Source organism: Alosa pseudoharengus, unplaced genomic scaffold (genome assembly GCF_046254945.1).
Source record: "Alosa pseudoharengus isolate Yale_2024_CS ecotype anadromous, Long Island Sound unplaced genomic scaffold, YU_APseudo_1.1 YU_APseudo_1.1_scf_3, whole genome shotgun sequence".
NCBI classification, from domain to species: Eukaryota; Metazoa; Chordata; class Actinopteri; order Clupeiformes; family Clupeidae; genus Alosa; species Alosa pseudoharengus.
Window position 1 is genome coordinate 20,786,221 of NW_027468718.1, and position 22,687 is coordinate 20,808,907.

Here is a 22,687-nt window from a genome sequence, read left to right on the forward strand (position 1 = left end):
GACTTCCTCCCACTAATGCAGTGAGGTGTCAGTCATGGACGCAGTCTGCCAGGATGACTTTCAATTTCACCAGAGCCAGATGGTTTCTTAACACTGAATAAATAAATCGAGGCGAGTGTAGACCCCTATAACACAGTTCATGTTCGTATGTGCGGCGCTTGAGACTGGTCATCAAAAGGACAGAGAATAAAAGCTTTGATCTTATCACCCCTTGGTAAATAAAACATGCATTACTGGAGGAAAATGTCATCAGGATTCCTTAGGTTAACAGACTATCACTGACGTATTTGTCACACTTAGAGCCACGTTAAGAACAAAGACTTAAGACAAGACTTTAGTCGCCTTGGCTGTGCATAGTTCAGATTGTACCTCAATGTGTTATCCCTTGCAGTACTTTACCACAAATTTGTTAACATCATTAGATATATTGCTTCACCTTCCCCATGGTGTGAACTGGTGTAATTTATGAGGCCATCCTCTGATTCTCATATTTCATTAAAATACCTGCTAATGAATTGTGAAACAAAGTGTTATGGTGCAATGGCCACTTCATCACCATCACTATTTAGTGTGCATTCACAGTGGTATGTAACTGCTTTATTCAATTATATCTTAGCATTCGGTAGCTACTGCATGGTGTGAGGATGTCCAAATCACACATAGACAAAGGTGTGCCTGATTTTGCTATTTGTCTCCATCATTAAGACCTGGCGGCCTGGGTTGCTTCTACCTGTAAATGGACTCAGAGGAACACAGAAAAAAAAGCCCAGTGCGATTTTCACTTGGGGGCTTGAAATTCACACCCATCGAAGGTGTTGTTTAGTCGTCTGATAAACATGTGCGAAAATAAAGGGGAGGAGAGGAGAGGTGTCTTTAAACCACGGTAAGATGTGGGGGGAGGGGGGTTCTAAATTTCATACAAAAATCTACATCACAATCTAGGAGATATTACTCTATAGTTGTTGCACAGGAAGAGAAAGACAACCGTGAGTATCTTGGAAACCACAGCCTTGTTTCTAATTGAAGCTGCAAACGGCCATATGGGCAAGTGTGAAAATAGAATGCCCAAGAAGTGCATGAGAATATGAGGATTAAAGAAAAAAAAACATGCCCAGTGTTGTCAGCCCAATACTCTTGAGCCAAGTATGTCCCAAATTGGTAAATCAAGCAACACAGTTTATACAATGATTATTATTGTAATGTGTCTTTGTGTGCATTCATTTATTTCACATAAGGCCTTGCTATACCAATATCTGGACAGACAAGAGAAATATACAGTATGCATGACTATACATTAAGAACGGCAGTACTTGAATAAGAATTGTTCTAGAAGGCTTCAATTTATTAAGTTCTAAACACTCAGTGAGCAGAGAAGGGGAAAAAACAAAGTGCATGCAAGGCGCTCTGCTTGTCGCCTCGGTGATGTTCAGAGGCAGCCTGTTATTGGAGGTGTTAATTGGCAAATTCAGTACAAGTCAAGAGCATGTTCCCTGTCGTCCTCGCCCAGCAAGGCTAGGTCATTAAACCGAGAATGGATTCTTTCATGCTGCCTTAACCCTTGCTGCGCTCCCCATTCTTTTATTCCTCTATTTCTTCTTCTATGCCAGGAGGGAAACTAAACTAAACCCTCAAAATAATACATTCACAAATGTATCAAAAGCAAAAGATATTAACATACATTACACTGTTACATTCAGTTAAAAACAGAATAAGTTAGACATAGTTCATACAGTCATAGATTTTCATATATTTATTTTCCTTATTTATTTGTGGGAAAATGTTATGAGTAATGCATTTTTTTTTATGTACGTCTGTATTTCTCAAACATATGAAGTGAATGAGAAGCGCAGCCAAACCCTGCAGTCATGTGCATGTCTGCACATAACACTAGCTGTTGCACAGCACCATTTTTTTGCTTTTATTTCCTTTTTCTAAAGGCTGCTACGATAAAATATCCCAACTGTTTACATGCAGTCCAGTTTCCTGCTCCCGTGCAATGAGGGCCTCCTTTGGGGTTCCGGGTGTGATCTCACCACTGGCTCTGTCATCACTTGCTGTGACTGCCAAAATCTGGTCTCCAGAAATCAGGGCTTTCAAAGGCAGCACAGACGCAAACACACACACACACACATACACACACACACACACACATACACACACACACACACACACACACACACACACACACACACACACACACACACACACACACACACACACACACACACAATACAATACAATACAGACGACTGCTCTGAGACCTTCCAAAGGCACCGCTCGCTCAACACATTTGGGGGTGACGCAGGCGACTCGAACTGCTGCTCTGTGCACAGCGAGTGCTGGCCTATCAGATCGCATGTAAACTGTGAGGCGACTTCGTCCTCTCAAGCCCCTTCAAATTGGCTGCTGTGCAAAATATGATCAGACAATAGATAGCCAAATATGTTTTTGTCATAAGCTGTGGGTGGACTCAGTGACTTTGATGTTGGTGCGGCAGTTTTTAAGCCAAGGGGGCCTTGAGGTGCTAGCCAAGTAGCCGTAAACACCTGTTTCAATATAAATCTGAAATGCAAAACCATGCAGCTAAATCATAAGTAGGGCGTAGGAGTTCTGTCTTTAATCTGGATCCATTTGATTGGCATGCTGTGCAGTATAAGATGCTGGCATCCTGTTTACAACGAAGCTTGACAGGTCTACAGCATTTATGCCAGAGAACAAACAAATATGAGATTCACTTCCACGCTGCCTGTTATATTGCATAAAATTGCCCATCATTTCTTTTTAAAACTTGGGCTCAAGCCCTTGTGTTTGCCAGCAGTGTGTACCAATCATTTGGAGTAGGAACAGCAAAACTTTTTCAAAACAGCAAAACAAAACTTCTTCTGCAGTAATGTATCAACTGTTGATTAAGATGGTATCCAACTCCCTAGTGAGACCAAATGCTAAAACCAGTAAAATATCACTCTGTTACCTCCCTCCTCTCATTATTTCTTTGTTTTGAAGGTAATCTGTTATTATGAAGTATCTAGGACATCCTTTCAAGCAAAATATCCTCAGGTTTTGTCTGGCTATTTTTAGTACCTTATAAGTTGGTATATCTGGTATATCTTAATTAAAGTTATCACCTGTAAAACACAATTTTCACAATTTGTATGAAACAACTACTACCAACAATCTACATTTGGAGAGAGTTCATTTATTTTGATTTCATTCATTTATATAGCAGGGCCCATCTTATCCTAATATTAGCTTAAAGCTTAACGTTATTTCCGTTTTAATGAGCGGTGTTAAACTCAAATTCTGAAATCATATTCATGTTGCGAAAGTAGAACAAAACTGATGCCAAAATGTAACATCAAAGAGCACCAATGACTCAAAGGGTCAAGTGGGGGTCAGATTCAAATGGACATTCATTTAGATCTGATATGCTGATGCTAGACAGAGATGTTTCTCGGGTTTGGGGATAAAGCTAGCCTATAAATTACAAAAAGATTTCTTTAAAAAGAGGCAGTGGCCATGGTGGTTTTGATCACCTGAGTAGTTAAGATTTTACATGCTGAATTTATACTCAGAGCATCCATCTCTTACAAACTAGAGGACAGAGAGTGACCCGTGGTGATGGACACAGTGAACAGATCTGCATCTGCACAGACACTTTGGTGGGTAATCGCTTGTTTCGTTAAAGTGGAGCACTAAATGTGATCAGGGGGTTTGATAGCACTCTGGGATCAACACAAGGTGTTATAGTGGTGTTACTGACATGCGGCAAGATCTCACCCAAGGAATGTTGTCCTCATTTCAGGATGGGTTTACATTCCACTTAAGACAGGCGTGAATGCCCTGAGTGAAGTCGCTGACAGTGTGTCGCATTTGTGCACAAAGCGCACTGTAACGTACAAGAGCAGTGGGACTTGCAATGCGAATTTCAATTTGAACTTAATTTATTGTGCAGTTGCTTTAAAGAAGTTGTGAAGCATCCTTCTCTGTTGAGGTCAATAGTGATTAACCACAGCAAATGACTCACTGTGTAGGTACATGCATTTTGAAGTGTTTGTGACACATTTAAATTATCAAAAATACTGCGCATCACATTTCTATGTATGTAATTTGATATTGCAGTGTCAGTATAACAGTAACAAACCACTGCAGTGTAAGATACTAATAATGTAAGATATACACATATAAAGTATTAATGTAGGTTAGTAGTTTTTGTCATAATTGTAAAAATGTGTATAAAATAAATAGATAAAGGAATTAATAAATCCTACAAATGAAGTATGCCTTTATCAACTGTCCACATAAAACCATTAGTGAAAAGACATAAGGCAGTAGTAATTGCAGCTAAATGAAGCTCAAATTAAACAGCAACAGGTTTCAAATTGTGGTAAATTAGACACATTATCCAAAATTCATGTCTAGATTTCCATAGCTGGGTAAAATATATTTTATAATTACTTTCTGTCATTCATTCCTATTTCCTTCCAAAAAGCGAATTATACTGATATTGATATTAAAAGTGCTAAATGTGAAATTTCAATATAAATAGCATATGATACTATTTGTGACCTCATGTCTTTAGATATAACCTCCTCTTCAACTTTTACTTTTAGTGTAAATTTGATTTGAATTTGAATATAAATTTAGCAGGGGGCTATGTTATTCTGTCTAGATGAACCTTTTGGCTCATTCATGCATTAGAAGAACTTTTGCCAGTGCAAATATGTCACTCTCACCCTCCCTCCCTCCTTCTCTCTCTCTCTTTCTCTCCCTCTCTCCCTGGTTGAAGTGGAACACACACCTCCTGAGGCTGCTGGTGCACTATTTTCCCCTGAACTCTCGGCAGCTCCCTGCGCCGCTGCAGAGGCAGTCCTGATTAGCATGTAGTAATGATGGTGAGCCGGGCTCCATTGTTCTAACACCTCCCCTCTCCTCCGCACCAATCTGTCAGCGTTCAGCCGGCGCGCGCTGCCTCCAATGCTGTGCTCCACAAATGAGATGAATAATTAGTTGCCCCTCACGAATGCTGCACTCTTCTCACCCCTGATTGCTTTCACCTTTTTGCTCCTGGCAATTTTGACACCTCGTAATCAGCCTGCTGCTTCTCCCTTTCAATCCATATCTTCTCTGCTCCCTTCTCTCTCCTTTTGTGTGTGTGTGTGTGTGTGTGTGTGTGTTTGTGTGTCTTTGTGTGTTTGTGTGTTTCTTCGTTTCTTCATCCTTTCAAAACTCCCCTGGATACATACTGCTCGAAGGGGGGGGGGGGGGGTATATAGATGTATATATAGACAAGCAAGATTGGGCCCTCGATTCCCTGGCGAAGAATACCCAACTCTCATGTGGTTCCACTGAGAAGCCCAAAAAGATGTCTTCCCACTCACCTCCTCTATCTATCATATTATAGAGGAGGAGGAAAAATACACAAAAAAATAGACAAGAAAAAAAAACACACACACACACATGGACCTGGTAACTGTCAGTGCAGTTACCCCTCTTCCAAAATAACAAGCACTGACAACATAATTATGTGCGAGCAGCTGCCCACGATTCCAGTGAGAGCACCATCCAGTCGGCGCCGGGTTTGAGTCTTCACAGATTTAGAGGGGCAAATTCATTAGGGAGATTTGGGAAGCTCATATTTGCAGCATTCTCCGAATAAATTCGCTGTTTTCCACCGGCCCGTGATCTGATATCTGCGAGAAACGTCCCCTCCGAGTGCGGATCCAAGTGGAGCCGTGGTGCATTATGCAGAACACATTGTGCATTATCAAAAACGTAATAGGCAGCCTGCAAACACGGCACAATAGAGTGCACGCCGTCCCTCTCTGTTATGTTGGTGTGGCACTCGCAAAGAAATGTGTGGACTGGAGCTTGCCTCACACACAAGCCGCAAGCTTTCCCGACGTGACGCGTCAACAAAGAGCCTGATGGTCAGGAGCTGCTATACAAGGGTCATGCGCGGATGCTACTCACCAGCCATAGCCTCTCTCTCTGAGTGCAGTGGACGTATTGTCTGTGATGGCAAATGTATCATCTTTCTGATGAGACTCTACCTCTCCCATTTGCACAAAGCCACTAACTCGAACATAAGGACATACATAAACTGCCTGACTGGCTCTTTGCTTGTCTACATGTGTTTGTGAAGTATGTTTGTTGAGTGAACATAACCAGATCAAACATATTCACAGCAACATGTCTGGCATCTCATTGACAGGGCTCTGCGGGACGAACACAGCTGACTCCCAACCCCAACTAGCTGACAAACAAACGGAGAGGAAATCTTTTGTCGTTGTGTAAATATGACTGTGATGTTATCAGAACAAATTACTATTATCAGAACAAATTTGATCTTCCTTTACTGGTGAGAGGCAACATAACACTGGGAGAGAGTGGGAGCAAATAAATAATGTGGAATATCAGGCTAAGCAGGTGGCTTTCAATAAATTACTTTCTGTCTAATACAGATTAATCACATCAAATTAAAATAAGGACATAAGGATTGGGAGGTAGTCATAAGTGTTCCTAAAATACCAACAAAAATAAAAGCAAAATCACCTCGTCTGATCATTAAAACCAGCCGAGTCTAATCAAACGCACCGTGGGAGAACATGGAGCTAAATCAATAAAACAATCGCGCTCGCAGTATTCACACCCGCTCATCTACACAGCCCAAGTGTTATCTGCCCATAACCGGGGGCTGCAAGGTCCTCCCAGCATCAGGATGTTTCAATACACATATTTTCCCTCTTTCTTTAGCACATCATCACGCAAGTTAGTGGGAATTATTACATTTGTTTGTGAAGCTGCTAATTATCAACTCCCACAGTCCAATGCTGTTTGTAGGTGAGAGACTAAAGCACACCATTAGATAATAAATGGTGGCTCTCTCGAAGCATTGAAGAACATATCATGGCCAGAAGTAAATAGCTGCGCTGTATTTATTGTGTCAGGGAATTACTGTGTTTGTTTTTGTAATCTACCTGTTCAGTAGATTGAAATATCCTCTGATTAAAGTGAACCATTGCTTAATAATTATGGAATTACAAATGTTGCTCACTGACTGTGTAAAAAAATATGGTGACCTAATGGAGATATTATAAATCCAATAGTCTCAAGGGATCCAAACATTAGACTATACCCGACAAGATAATTGTGAATATAATTACACAGCAAGCTTACATCTGATTTTCCTGTATAGAAACAAAGTTTTAATTAACCTGCAATACCTGTGGAACTCTACCTCCAAATACCATATGTTGCAGGAACTTCTACAAAACTGCCATAATTAAGCAAGAAATATTTTCCTCCTGCACAGATTAAGCTATACAGCTGGTTCAAATTAAAGAGCCAAGTTATTTCATTTAGCCAATTAGGCATTATTGCTTCAGTAAGTTTTCATGCAAACTTCACTGACCAGGATTTAACTCACAAATGAGTCTTTATGATTTTTGAAACGTTGGCATCATCTGTGTGACTGACATCCAGCAAAATATTTGTGGGTTGTTCACATTTGTGCTGTTCATTCAGGATCATCTGTCAATCATTGACATAAATAGATTCAAATGTGCAGAACATTGAATTTCAACAATTAAAATTAGGAACTAAATATGCCAAGCTTCTGGTCACCTAAGTATATTAACTTAAATACAGTGTTACTCTCCACATGTAACTCTTCACATGTGTAATACATGTAGTGCTTAAAGGAGGATTATCTTCTGAAAAGTGACAAAAAAGATGGTGGGGAAAAAATATTCTAAAAATATCATGTGAAATGTGGGGAGAGTTAAGTTTTTTAGGTTAAGCATCCTAATGTACAGAACACTACAGGCACCTACGCAACTAGAATACCAAATGATGATCATTCTGATCACAATCAAAGCTTGGTTTATTACATATTCTCAAAACAGGCCTACAGCTTTACACAAAAAAAAAAAAAAAGTTTCAAACATATCATAAAGACTCGGACTGTAAATTGTACTTCTCAGTACCTCACAGTAACGAAATTAAATAACACGAGAGAGCCTTCCTGGTCTCCCACTTTGCGAGTGAAAAGCGAACGCACACTCTGGCTCCAGGGGCTTGTGCCGCATGTGTTTGCGCTGCGGCAGGCAACAAAGCCTGGGATGAAGCATGCATATGTCCTGGAGGTGGCGAGGGGGCCTCTGCCAGCCTGGGGGCTTGTGAGGTGGGTGAGATTTGAGTGTGTGTGTGTGTGTGTGTGTGTGTGTGTGTGTGTGTGTGTGTGTGTGTGTGTGTGTGTGTGTGTGTGTGTGTGTGTGTCCGTGCGTGCATGCGTGTGTGTGTGTGTGTCTGTGATGGAGGTGGGGATGGGGGGGATATTGGAGGGGGGCGGGGGTGAGAGTCTAGTGTCAATTGCAGGCGCTGTTCTTAAAGTGTGAATTGAGGTGGCTGTACATGCGGTCTTGGGGTACGCTGGCGTGGCAGAAAGCACAGTTCTCCTGCTGGTGCGGCTCCGCACAGGCTGGCGGTGCAGCTACGGCCGCCGCATCACACAGCTCAGGGCTCCAGAGTGCCTGCAGATACATACACACACACACACACACACACACACATATACAGGTATACAGATACACACAAAACACACATACACACACACAGGTATACAAATATACATAAAACACACATACACACACACACAGGTATAGATACACACAAAACACACACACACACATACACAAACACATACAGGTATACAGATACATACAAAACACACAAAACACACACACACACACACACACACACACACACACACACACACACACACACACACACACACAGGTACAGATACACACAAAACACACATACATACACACACACACACACAGGTACAGATACACACAAAACACCCACACCAACATAAAGATATACACACACACGCACACACAGACACATACATTACATATACAAATATCAATACAGATACACACAAAACACACAAATACACACACACACACACAAACAGACATAGAGATACACACACACACACACACATACAGGCATATATATTAGCTTATTTCATTCTCACATGCTCTGAATTTACAAAGATTTAAGCATCAAGCCTTTGCTGCAATGTGATCTTTACCCATAGCAGCTAAATAAAAAGGGAGCTGTTCATCTCAGGATAGGTAGATCAAAGAGCAGGATATACTACAAATATGTTTTTGTTCATGCTGGGGATTTTTGTTTTAGGGGTTTAATGGGGATTTTGCCAATATTAAGTAAGACAGGATCTCGAATTACTAAATGTAAAAGCCCCACTCATGTGTGATCAAAATCAGGTTTCGCCTGAAAGAGGATGCTGTGGGATTTTTAGGCCTCTGTGGCCGCATTAGCCATGGTCAAAAGCATTATGTTTTCGGGTTGTCCATCTATCTGTCCTGATCTCGTGAACACGATAAGGCGGGGATCACATTGGCCTGCGGCAAGTGGCAGCGGCAAGAGTAACGCAACGCTCAGACCTTTATAAATTCTATCTCGTTCCTAAGTGACACAAACAGTTTGCCTAAACTGACAATTGAATAAGCTAGTGTTGCGTTTTGAAAGTTGAACCAAGTTCAACGCTCAGCTTGTTCAACGCTAGCGTTACACTAGTGCTGCCACTGTTCCACTGACGAACTATAGAGAACAATAGGAAACCTGCCGCTTGCCGCTGGTCAGTGTGATCCCCGCCTAACTGAAGAACGCCTCGAGGTGCGTGTTTCAAATTTAGTAGGAATGTTCAACTGACTGACCCCAAGCGTTATCCCCTTTTGTTATGCTCCGCTCTAGAATCTTTGGTGACAATGAAGCAAGCCTGAAAACTGTCAATGCCTCGATCAACTTATCCCCTTCCTTCTATGATGTTGTGTGCGTGAGGCTCGCTCCTCCGTCTTGAAAATAAAACAGCATTTTGAACATTACTGTTTTTTTCTATTCCCAAAACTGAAAATCAAGTTTGACCGATATAAAGTGGATTAATCTATTAGACTAGCCTGATAAATGTTGATAAATATTAGTAGCCTATTAGTAGCCTCAGCTATGTGTAAGTTGAAATATTGTTTAGTTATGAAGTAAATTATTCACAAGTAATGATGTCCATCTGAATGTAAATACAATACAGAGATGCATCAAGTCAACACAAGCTGGTGCATCTAATGTAAGTTAGAATACATGATAACTAGCTATACTGGGTGTACAGGAACAATTTAAACTAGTTTGCTTGTCAGCCTCCTCCGTGCAAATAATGTGCGGCTTCTCCCTTATAGACACCTGGAATGGTTTAACTCACTTTGTGCGACACTGGTGTGCGGAGTTGCATTGAAAACAATGGAATCTAATGTAATTGAAAATCAGAAGCGGAGTGCGCCGCATTCATGTTGACACCAATATGCAGAGTGTTTTAGCCATTGCTCTCCCTTTCTGCCTGTAGCATTCAACATGCAGTGTGCGTTTTAGGGCAGGCTTACGGTTCCAACTCTACAAACAGTCATTAACAGAAATTTATCAATATATTACAATCACGGATACAAGTTTTGCACACAGATCACAGCCCACACAAAGTTAGTTTAGGCTCCAACTAACGTTAGCTAAACTAGATGTACCGCAGAGCGGTACAAAATATGACCGCCGCCCAGTCCAGCACATTTTTTCCACAAAAAGAAATCACGCTGAAAGGCCTATATGATTCTAACTGTCTCACTAAATTGCATTATCCACACTCAATTCTCACTGGTATCTGCTAGACAACAAGTCCCAAAACATGATTAGTTCATAGATTTCACATGTAAAATTCATTTTATACAACCCCACCTCCATCTTGCCTGTTCATAATTTTGAGAAATTCTTGATTGTTTGTGTTATGTTTATGTTATGTGTGTGGGTGTGTGTGTGTGTGAGTGTGTGTGTGTGTGCGTGCTTGTGTGTGTGCCTGCGTATGTGCCTGTGCATGGAAGCGTACATATGTCTACTGTGTGAGTATATGTCATACGTATGATTACTGTGAATGTGTGTGTGTGCGTGTGTATCTGTTTGTGCATGAAATGGGTTAACATGACCCCTGGAGGCAAATATACGGAAAAAAAATGGTCATCCTAGGCCCTACAGTTCTCAAGATATTCACAGAGAACTGTGTCTGGCCTACCCTCCTTTCGGGGGGTCCAGTCCAGCGGGGGGGCTACAGATCAAAACGAAAAATGACGGTTCCATGCTATCCATGTGGGGGTACATGCCCACCAAGTTTTGTGTACCCCGGTCTTTCAGTGTCCCGGGAATCCTTGTTGGTGTACGTCACTAAATGTACACATAAATGATTTTATTGTAAGGCCCCCCATGAACGAAAGTACACAAAACTTGGCATGCATTCGGAGGGTGTCATAATGATCCTACACTTTCAATTTCGTGCAGTTTTGACCATGTCAGCCAGAGATATTGTGATGAAAACACCTACATTTTTGCTTTTTAATTTTTAACTAGGTGGCGCTATACATGAAATAAGTGGTAATGGGATGGGTTGACATGGCCCCTTGAGATCAACATACAAAAAAAAGGTGGACCTCCTAGGCCCTACGGTTCTCGAGATATTCACAGAAAACTGTCTCCGGCCACCTACAGGCCAGTTGGTGTATAGTAACATAAATTAATTTATTGTGTGGCCCCCCATGAACGGAATTCCACGAAACTTGGCGTGCATTCAGAGGGTGTCATAATGATCCTACACTTTTAATTTCGTGCAGTTTTGACTATGTTAGGTCATATACCTGCGATTACAACACCTCATTTTTACTTTTTTGTGTTTAACTAGGTGGCGCTATACATGAAATGAGTGGTTATGGAATGGGTTGACATGGCCACTTGAGATCAACTTACCAAAAAAAAATGGTCCTCCTAAACCTTACGGTTCTCGAGATATTCACAGAAAACTGTGTCTGCCCTACCCTCCTTTCGGGGGGTGCAGTCCAGCGGGGGGGCTACAGATCAAAACGAAAAACGATGGTTCCATGCTATCCATGTGGGGTTACATGCCCACCAAGTTTCGTCTACCCCGGTCTTTCAGTGTCCCGGGAATCATTGACAGAAATTTGGACATGCGAAAAAGAAAAAAAAAAAAAAAAAAAGAAAAAAAAATCTGACTAAACCTATATGACCGCCGCTTCGCTGCGCGGCGGTCATAATAACAAGGCTACTGCAACAAACAATGTGTTTGTTTACAAAATGTTAACTTTTTACATGCAATGTCAGTGCCATTTCCCTCTTCAACTGTTAACCATAACGTGCCGAACACCAAATTAATCCCACATGAAAAATAGGACAAATCCACACAAAAACGTCCAGCGCATGGGCTACTACAGTTTTTTACTGTTAACTTTTTGAAGTTATATATTAGTTTAAAAGGGGGTATGCAACATACAACATTGTTAGTAGGCTACCTATATCACCCAGGAACACACATGGCACTTGGAAAAACAGAACCACGTGGATTTGTCATGCTTCTGTTTGTAGGCCTACTACCAAACCTGACAGTCCTAACAACAGTCAAAATGGAAGGCAAGGCTTGGGATTTGTCAATTGGACTCAGAGATAAACTGATTCAATTTTGGAGGTCAAGGTTCAAGGTCACTGTGACCATGAAAGTTCCATTCTTGAGAATACTATATCTCAAAAATGCCTTGAGGGACATGCTTCAAACTTAGTATGAATATTTACTTGGACTGTAAGATGATTTTTGGAGGTCAAAGTTCAAGGTCACTGACCACATGTACCTTACATTCTCGTAAATGCAATATCTCAAAAATCAAAGGTCAAAGTCAAAGTTCAAGGTCACTTTGACCATATACTTATAAACGCAATATCTCAACCAGAAATTCATGGCTGGGTGGAGGTATACCACCACAACCACTCTAGTTTATTTTTATTTTGTAAGAAAAAGGTTGAAACCTAATGTAAAATGTTCAAATATGTCAAATTAATGTGCCTTCAGGTACGACAAAAATCTAACAACACAATTTTATCCAGTTGATTATTCCTGTAAATACCTAAATAAAGGTCTGATGTTAAAGAACTCAGGAATACAGGAATATATGCGATCGCCTGGAAATTTGTACTTCACCCACAGTGGTGAGGCAGGCACTCTGTGAGTCAAAGGGAGAGAAGTCCCTCTGGCCTCCAGGATTTCCCTTGGGCTCTCTGTCCATCACCACAGAGACACCGGAGGCCTGGAGACAAGGCCCTGTTAGAGAAACGTTAGCGTGTTCCACTGACCTGCTACTGCCTAGCCGTCTCATTGCTAGATTTGCTCACTGATGGGATTTATGTTGCAACAAAACACTTTTGTGATACAGTGCAAAAGCACTGTACTGTGTGACTGCACTTTACACATTAGGGGATGAAATACTGGTAGGAATACTGCAATCGCAATATTGAAATTGTTAAAGGTTGTATCAGCGATAGTGCGGATACGTCACTTCTGTTGATGTTCAAACAAAACAGAGAGCTAGCTCGCTAGTCCCTCCCCCTCCCTCCCGTGCAATTAAAACTCTCCTAAACACGCATCTCGTCGGTTATTGGTTGAAACACTTTATTTTGTCTTTAGGTGGGTTGCCAACCCTTGTTGGAAGCAATTGTTTTTGTGTACAGATCTTGGAGCCTAGGCTGCCTACAGAGACATGTTTTTTTGACGGTCTGCTTATGGGGCAGGCAGCTAGCAGATCGTTAGGAAAGATTAGATGAATGTGATCATTTATGTTTGGGCCTTTTTGGGGATACAATCTTTAATTCATGTTATGGGGCATACACAATTTGCTGGTTTCAAAGGACAATTAACTTTGTCTGACCTTTATGGCACAAAAATCTAAATGTTGTGTGGCAAAGTAGTCCAAGTAGTAATGACATATTTTATCCATATCTGACCATTCCACAAGTCTTGATATTTGCCGCGTAGTCAAAAATTGTGGTTACCATGCCGAGCATCAGTAAATAACATTGCTGTTAAACTTGTATGTGCTCTTTTACAAAAGTCAAGCGCAACATAGGACTTATTGCCTAAAAATAACGTTTCACCACAGGTAAGAAGCTGATTGTAATAATTAACCTCAATCATATATCACTCATCAGATTAAACACTTGGGACTGAGGCTGTGTTGTAAGTAACAAATGTTAAAAATGAAACAACTAGTTTACTGAAAGTGTACGAAAGTTCTGAAAGTGTATGACGTATGAACTAAAAATATCATTACTATCACCATCATTCTGCATGAGTCATTTAAATCAGACAAGTCTAAATTGGTATTACCTGGCTGTCTAATTACAAAGTCTATATCACTATTACTGGGTAAACATGAACATAACATATTACAGGTGTCAGTGTAGGTAGGTAATGCAGACATCTTAACTGTCATACAGAAACAATCCATGTCTATACTAATGAGATGAAGATATTCACACCTGCTATATCTGCGTTTCCTTTTGCAGTGTTACACAATACTATGACAGTATACCTCTCTTTGACCATGCATAATCTTCTAATGTAAAAGTACCTACTTCATATGTTAGTGCTACTTAATCTCCGAAATAGAGGATCTGTGCCAATATATAAAACCTTTAAGAGCCAGCTAAATCCACAATAGGGTGGTAGTGTTTTGTGCATTTCAGTAATCCCAAACCCTTTGTAAAGATGAATGTGCAAAGTAGTTGTACAAATAAAACAACAAATAAGCAAGCATAAGCATGAAATAAGCATGACTTTTCGCCATGTTATAGGCAGGTTATCTCCAGATGTGCACTCACATCTCAAACTGTCCATCTTCAAATCCTTGGTCCAACAAGATTAAATAAATGTCCTCAGCTACCCATGTTGATCACAGTCATCACTGACAATATGGTTACATGTCAAATTTTAAGACCACAACACCTCTACACCTACACCTGGCTAATTTAAAAGAACTCAAGTCATTTATACTTGCGTTGATGGCCATAACAAATGTTGACAGCGAGTGACTTACTGTATCAGTACTGTATCACTGAGTCTTATCAAACAACTTTCCACATTTTTGTGGTTGCATAAGTGTGCCTACATAATCCTGTACAAGTCATTGCTGGATAACAATTTCATTAGAGATGAGTACTCTTCATAGGATAAGTTCTCTCACCTGCTGAGGCCCACGTACGCTCTCTAGCATCTCTGAAGTAACTGAGGGTATGGAGGACGAGGGAGGCAGAGAGGATGGGTAGGCAAAAGGTTCCTTTGAGGGCTCCTCAATAGTGGGGAGCCCGCTCGTCAGCAAGCCAGTCCGGTGCCCAGTGCCCGTGGGCAGCTCCAAAGGCTTCTCCGGTGTGCTGTTGAGGAAGTCATACTCACTGTCCGTCCGCGGCGGGAATTTAACACTTAGCTTGGTGAGTGAGTCCACAGAGTCGCCGTCCTCAGGGTTGGCCCCACGTGAGGCTAGCGAGCTAACGGCTAACGGGCCAACGGCTAATCCACCGGCAGCTAACGAGCTAGCGGACACTGGTTCGTCCACGCTGGCTCGCACCACAGCCGAGGAGGAAGATGACGAGGAGGAGGAAGAGAAGGAAGCCTCGGCCCGCTCGGCTGTCACGTCCGTGCACTGGATGGGCATGGAGAACTGTGGCTCTGCAACAAGAGAAAACATATCTTTGAGAGAAATCTCAAGACGCAAACCCACCAGCAGGTAGTTATTTGACAAAGCCAGTATATTATAGCTATAGTTAAGTAACTCACAATCATTATGGTGCTACAATGTAAAATCAATTCAAAATCAATTCAATACTGTCCGATACCACAACATCATTTCAAATTAGTTGAAATTCTATTGAAAACCTTTGCAAAGGAGATGCAGTAGCCTACTATTATAGCCAAAGTTAAATATGTGATCCAACAGCCAAAGCGCAAATTGTTTACTAGTGGCAAATCTAACAATCTCAACACAAATTCTAAAAAGTGCTAAATGTGTCCGGCTACATTATACTGGGTTTCCTTGATGTTTTCAAGACACTTCCACATTATTTAGACTCAAATCAAATTAACACACTGGCTTGTATATTTCACTTTATATTTAACCCTACGACCTTTTTTTGCTTGAACCAAGACGATCGCTGCATATCATTACAAGCACCACAAATAACACTCGCACAGTCTGATAATTGTTTACAGAATTCATTTGAAACTGTTTATGTAAGATAAATTGCAACATATTAGGAATTAAAAGTGCATATGGAAAAACTTACTTGCAAGCACCCAGTACAATGACCCATTGTTCCACAACATTGTCTATGACCTTGCAACCATGGCCAATCACAGTCAGTTTCAGATCGACTAAACATATACCATAATACAGTTTAAATTCCAAAACTAATCCTGCACTGTCCTTGAACGGCACTAGTATCATTGCCACTAACTACTAAAACTGCTGGTATCACTAAGCCTGCTGCCATGATCAACGACAAATCACTCTTATTTACAACTAGCAATATACATATAAATAATATCTGAGTGATGACTGCTTTTATTGCCCATGTTCTAGATAGTAGTACTTGATGTACCCACAAATACAAAATTTCTTCTAGTCTTTATCAACATTAATATCGCCATTACTACTGTTATAGTATTTAACACTGTCATTACTGGCATAATTTTCCACTTTACAGTCTAGTAACAGATAACAAAGTCAACAACAGCATGTCATGGACTTCTGCAGTTCCCAAAATAATTTTACATGTAATTAAGTACAGGTATCCACTGAGCTATTTATCCTTACAAAAACAACCATTAACATAAGTGATAATTGAACACCATAGAGTAGACAATAATGTCTGTTTCTGCTCCGGTCAGAGGCCACCTCAGTCGACCAAAAGAGCTGAGGCCACAATAATTAACTACAGGATCAAGCCTAACTAAAATGCATAATTACGCAAACTGTGTTGTGACAACACCAGAGTAAATCTAAGTCTCTTTAATCTAATAAATTAGAGCGAACCAGCTCTTCCTCTCAGTAAAAATGACTACCTTTGAATAAGGGAACATACAAAAAAAATCCCCTTGCACACCGTCCTAAAATTTTACCATTTGCAGAATCATTCCCTCTGTGTATTCTTTTCAGGTGATCTTTCTGTTTTTTGGTGAGCGTCCTTATCAGCTGGAATTTCCCCTGAATTTCCTGAAAGGCTTCAAGGATGTTTTCACTGCAAAAAAGAAGGGCTTGAGTTTAAACAGTGTCATATTTGATGTTCGTGAGGCAGATGTTTGTGTCTCTGACTTACGTTTCACTACCACTCACTCCAGCAACAGCGTGAAGATGCATCCCCGAACAGTCCCTGATATCATTCCCCTATACAATAACAAAACAATACCAAACTTACAATGTATTTATTATACACACAACTCATGATCACTGCAATATACATCTCTTACCAATTATATAATATTATCTTGAAACCTACAATACAAATACATTTTGAAATGATCATGGTAACAACTGATATTATTTTAGATGCTAACTAATTGAAGGTAGGGGCTAACTAAATGTAAAAACTAAACTAAAAGCCAACAATATATCGAACAGCACATCTACAGTCCTCTCAGCTCCACATGATGGCTGAGCATTTGTGAAAGTACAACTCTAGTGCCATCTGTTGGTGAGCAGATGTTTTCTTTCTACAGACTAAAAATAAGTTAAATGCTGTTAAACTGAGCCAGTTTCTGGAGAATAATTTATCTGAATCAGAGACCATTACTGAGACCTTATGCTGATGCTTTGAAGCCAAAGGCTAAAAAAAAAAGTGCAAATTCAATCCACCAGTGGCATTTTCACACATCGGTCAGCAAAGCAGTGTGGCTGAGCAGGGCCGCCCAAGAGGTGTGCCATTATGAGAGCCCGGCACAAAAACTGACACAGTTTAAACAATTATCAACACAAAGCTGTATTCAACCTGACGGAGGTCGACAGTCACATGCCAGGTCCAGGGCGACACAAAATGGGGGAAACAATTATACAGTCCATTCTGCAGCCCACAACAACTAATATACAGAGTACTTTACACCTCACTTTATAACACTTCTGGATGAGGACTACTTATACATGGCCTTTAGTTATTTAGGGTCTGGGAAATGTAGTCCACATGCATGTTATTCTAAATACAACATGCAAGTTCGGTTGTCAAAAATAAAATATGCCTGAACCCACCATAGCGATAAAACAAAGACGCCAAGATACTATGCCTCTCCACCTAATGTTTTAAACGTATGTACAATATGCTTGTTTGCCTTTTAAAGTTTAAGAGACATACAAGCACATTGAACATGGCATGTGCAGCTTGATTGGCAAATAAAGGTGCAAAGTATTGGAAATTATGCATTCTGCAACACTTTTTTGACAAAAAAAAAACCACACGCTGCATTTTTACACTACAATACACCAGGCAGCACACTACAGTGTCCAGGTTCCCCACTGTGCCATCACATGTACTCTGCACCAACACTGATGCTGATGTGATGCAAATAGAAAAGCTGGGATCATTTTCCCACACAAACCAGCACCGGTCACCATACCAGGAAGTGGTTTGTCCTATAGGACCGCGAGGATGACTTGTTGGGGCGAGGTGACAAAGGCTCAGCTTCCTGTTTTCGGTGGCCAGTCTCGTAACACTTTATCTCACCTAAAGGACAAGAGGACATAGCCATTACATAACACATTTATAAATGTGCCAAAATGCATGTATAAATGTCTGAATACATCATGACAATTACATTTATTCATTTACATTTACTTTAGAGGAAACTGCTGTTGCACAGGTGTTGCACCTTTTTGGCCTGTTTTTCACATTTTAATTATTGTTCATAAAGCAACTGTGACATCATTGCTTGCGTGCTTTGCACAACACAAAATATTTTTTTGTGGATAGCCAAGGTTCCCATTTGTTTGGATGCTTCACCAACCTGAGGCATGATTTGTTGCTGAAATTAATTGAGCTTGAAGTCTAGAAATCTGTTGATTTTGGTCCTCTATCTGCTGTTGAAGCTTCAGTGTGTATCTTTCATAATAGTCAGTCTGCAAAAGTGAGAGTTCTGTTATATTTCCTGGTATTAGTACAGCTCTGCAAAAATGTTCTACACGTCATGGCGATATTAGGATGTTTTTTGCACTACCTTTTGCTTCAGTTCCCTCTTGGCATTGTCTCGCTCAATGGAGGCTGTGCGGTAGGCTTCAAAGGCTTTGTTGAGCTGGTCAGCAATATTTTTCTCCATACCTCGGACCTCAGAACCATCACTGACAGATCGTTCATGAGCCCTGCACAGACACACAAATGCAAGAAATATTTAGTCGTAATAAATTCTTTTGACAGGCTACACTTCATCTCAGTCTGTTAACACATGAGATTTTTTCTCCATGAACAACTATAGCCTATGTAAGTGAAAGTGAACTTTATTTGACCATTTTGGCTGTACATTTTAGAATATATCTTTTCCATGCTGACAAGCGTGTTTAGGACAAAACTGTGATCATAGCATATATGTTTAAATGTGAATAAATTGGTGTGAGATCTCGCTCCTGCAAGCAATTTATTGACCAAATATTTAATATCTTATTCAGCTTGAAAAATATGATTATGCCTACAATTATGGATAGCCTAGGCTAAAAGAATTCTTTGGCTTTACCAAATGATTATAAATAGGGCCTATTGCTGTTCACCGAAATCAGCTAACATATATACCACTTACATTTCCCCCTTTACTTAACAGGGTCATGAAGAAATACGTCTAGCTGGTCTATAGACCCTAATGTTGCATATTGCCAACAATTCTGCTTTTGAGCTGTGAGCCAGATAGCTACCAAAACGCGTAGCCTAACATATTTATTCGAAATACTCTCCTCATCATGATCTATAGTAGCCTAACCTATTGACAATGAATGGCGTTTCATAAAAGCGAGGTTTGTCTGTTATGGCTCAGAAATTATTTTATATTCTAATTAGGCTACTTTACACCTATTTCAAAAGCGGATATTTCCCAACTCCTCTATCGTTATGCCTGATCATCGCAGAACAAATTGAGTTAAAGGCACAGGCAACCAACTCACGGTCGTGTTGCCGTAAGTAGGAGTCTGTGTTGAATGCATGGGGTTTGAAAGTTGTGCAGAAATAGGCTGTAGCCTATAAACGCGACATTTAATTGTCAATAGTTCAAGTTCTAACATAGTTGATTCCATTTTCTATAGGAAGTGAGTTACGTAAGACGAACTACAGTCAATCTTGGAAGTTAAGACCCCAATTCACAAAATGGATCAAGAGAATAGGCGACTAAAGCTAGTTGTAAACTTACCTTCAGCCGAAAAGTTCCGAGAGACCTACATTTGTGAGATATTTTGAGACGGCTCCAGCCTTAGCTGTTTTTCACGAGGTAAGAGAGGAAATGATATATTTCACTCAAATGAACATTCTACATGTTTTACAATGCGTTGGGAACTTCCCTCGGGGAATCCCCAGCGCCCTTGACTTCCGCGTTTGCTTGTGCCTGGCCAATCAACTCTTGAATAGCTAGATCATGTTGGATGTCTGCTAGCAAGCTGTGGGTCCTGCTTTCAGCCTACTTGTCTGGATTGTTGGTCTGGTTACAAATGTCAGGTTATGTGCACGGTAGGCTACAAATGTCTTCTCCTAAGTGCAATGTGTTCAGACTGATGGGTTTGCAATGCATATAGTGCTTCACACATAGTGTAGCTTACTTTAGGATCTATAGTCATAGAGAAATGCTACAATGAGTTGCCTCCATGCCCATTTTAGTAAATAAAGTGACACTCAAAATGCCATCGATCGATCATGACATGCAGGAAAGGACTAACAAATTAGGTAGCCTACTCGGCCTACTCATTTACCAGAATGGCCAGATAGACTACATGTATGTAAGGGGAAAAAAGTTGTATTCTTTTTTTTTTTTTTTAATACAATGCCATTGGCTGTAGATGCAGGACATTATGATGCCTCGTTGGTCTATCAGATAGTGATCTAAATAAAAACAAGCTAAACCTTTTAATGAGAGCAGTTTTCTGTAGCTGCCAAATGTTTTCCAACCCATCTGTGTATCAAGGAACAGAATGTCTTATTCAGGTAACAGGTGCCTTCTTGACAGATTTATACTGGGCATCTCACTGTAACAGGTGCAAGATTATCCCAGACTTTTATTCAAAAATTGCAAAAAATGGATTTGTGAACGAGGAAAATAAATGACTAATTTTTTTAATAATGATAAAGCAGATGTGATGAAAGACCAAGATATGCTAGTCCATGAACTCACAACATTGATAGGCTATCTGCAGATCTTATGAAGTCCCAATGGTTGTTAAATATGCACAATGCAATGTTTTCTTTGTCCTTGTAAAGTCCCATGATTGTTATCAAAATATATAAATTGGGAAATATGCAGAATGCAACGTTTGCTTTGAAGAGAAAAATGTCTGATACTGTAGGCAATGCTTGCATCATCCATGTGATTCAGCTTAATGTGTGGTGTGCTGTGTGTTTGCTTGCTTCACTTGCCACTTTAAGTAATTCAGTTACACACATGTCCAAATCCAAATGCACATTCACTACCAACAGAAACTATGCTTTGCCTGGACATTCCAGTATTACTGAATGGTATGTATATATATGTCAGCAGTCCTATGCTGCTGAAAAAAGGTGTCACACCAGTAAGGCTATTATTAGTTACAGTGGTTTCATACTGAATATGACCACCAGGTGGCAGCTAAGAGTAAACAGGTTCACAAAAAGACATGGAGGCCATCAACTTTGGGTCACCTGAGGGCGTACAGATGAGATCTGTAAGACATGTTTCCTTGTCTACACTACAAAAACTCCTTGCAGTCTGTTTTTTATCATGGAGAGTATATGTTTTCATTAAAAGCCAACTCTGAAACTCTGAAAACCAACACTGTTTGGCAGCTTATGTTTAAAAGCAGCCTCTCATAGATATTCTGCCCACCACACTGGAATGCCAGAAACCTCTGGAGCAATATAAAAATGAGTAGAAGTGAAATACATTCTTTGCATGTCTCACAGCAGGCGAACGGCATGGAACACATCTAATGAAGCCCGCACAAAGCAGTAGTCTCCTGAGAAAAACCACCAGCCTGAATCATGAGAAAGAAAAGCACAAAAATTGGGTTTTTCATCTTGAGGTTCCCCTCACAGAAAAAATAGCTGATTTTCCCCTCATATAATAAAATGAAAAAACACAAATGCTTGTACTTCTCAAAATATGATCAGTCCATAAGCAGTATTGTTAAAACGTTTTGCGTAAATCAAATGTGTTAAGTCATACAAAAAATGCATTTGATAAACAAATCTTGATTTATAGTCTATTTTTTTAACCATTGTGACACAGATGATATTATAGGAAAGGTTCACATTTATTTTTTCGAGACCTTCATAGGTTTCTTGAATCATGCTTTACATTTTCAAAATGGATTACATGCAAAATCCTGTGATGGGCGCAAATTGCTAGTTTAGAAATAATTAGTCATTAATATCCAGTGTCTACCGAGATGCAAATATATTTGTCATGGTTTGTAATGTTTGCCATGTTATCAATATAAAATTATATATCTAAATTTGCTTTTTTACTGTATCTTTTCATTTGCAGTATATATTCTCACCACATTATTGCATGTCTCTAACTACTAAA

The 22,687-nt window shown here is 40.2% G+C and overlaps 1 protein-coding gene across 2 annotated transcripts; it reads right to left on the minus strand.

Moving 5' to 3' along the window:
• Window positions 1-7,864: 7,864 nt before the first annotated feature.
• tank (TRAF family member-associated NFKB activator) lies at window positions 7,865-20,435 on the minus strand. 2 transcript variants are annotated; one of them, XM_076263544.1, is made up of 8 exons: window positions 20,327-20,435; window positions 19,154-19,295; window positions 18,944-19,055; window positions 18,557-18,663; window positions 17,269-17,336; window positions 17,072-17,190; window positions 15,141-15,622; window positions 7,865-8,531 (listed from the first exon to the last, which is right to left on the minus strand). In XM_076263544.1, exons 2-8 carry the CDS (start codon window positions 19,250-19,252, stop codon window positions 8,367-8,369), a joined length of 1,152 nt encoding a protein of 383 aa, XP_076119659.1. In that variant the 5' UTR covers window positions 19,253-19,295; window positions 20,327-20,435; the 3' UTR covers window positions 7,865-8,366. The 2 variants fall into 2 exon arrangements, 1 of the variants encoding a protein (XP_076119659.1); XR_012981900.1 differs by lacking the exon at window positions 7,865-8,531 and adding an exon at window positions 11,982-14,241 and having other exon boundaries at window positions 14,551-15,622.
• Between the last annotated feature and the right edge of the window lie 2,252 nt (window positions 20,436-22,687).

Coding starts and splice junctions, on each gene's coding strand:
- tank (XM_076263544.1), bottom strand. CDS start 19,252: ATGGAGAAAAATATTGCTGACCAGCTCAACAAAGCCTTTGAAGCCTAC. Junction 17,191..17,268: donor GGAGTGAGTGGTAGTGAAAC/GTAAGTCAGAGA, acceptor TCTTTTTTGCAG/TGAAAACATCCTTGAAGCCT. Junction 15,623..17,071: donor AGGGAATGATTCTGCAAATG/GTAAAATTTTAG, acceptor CTCTTGTTGCAG/AGCCACAGTTCTCCATGCCC.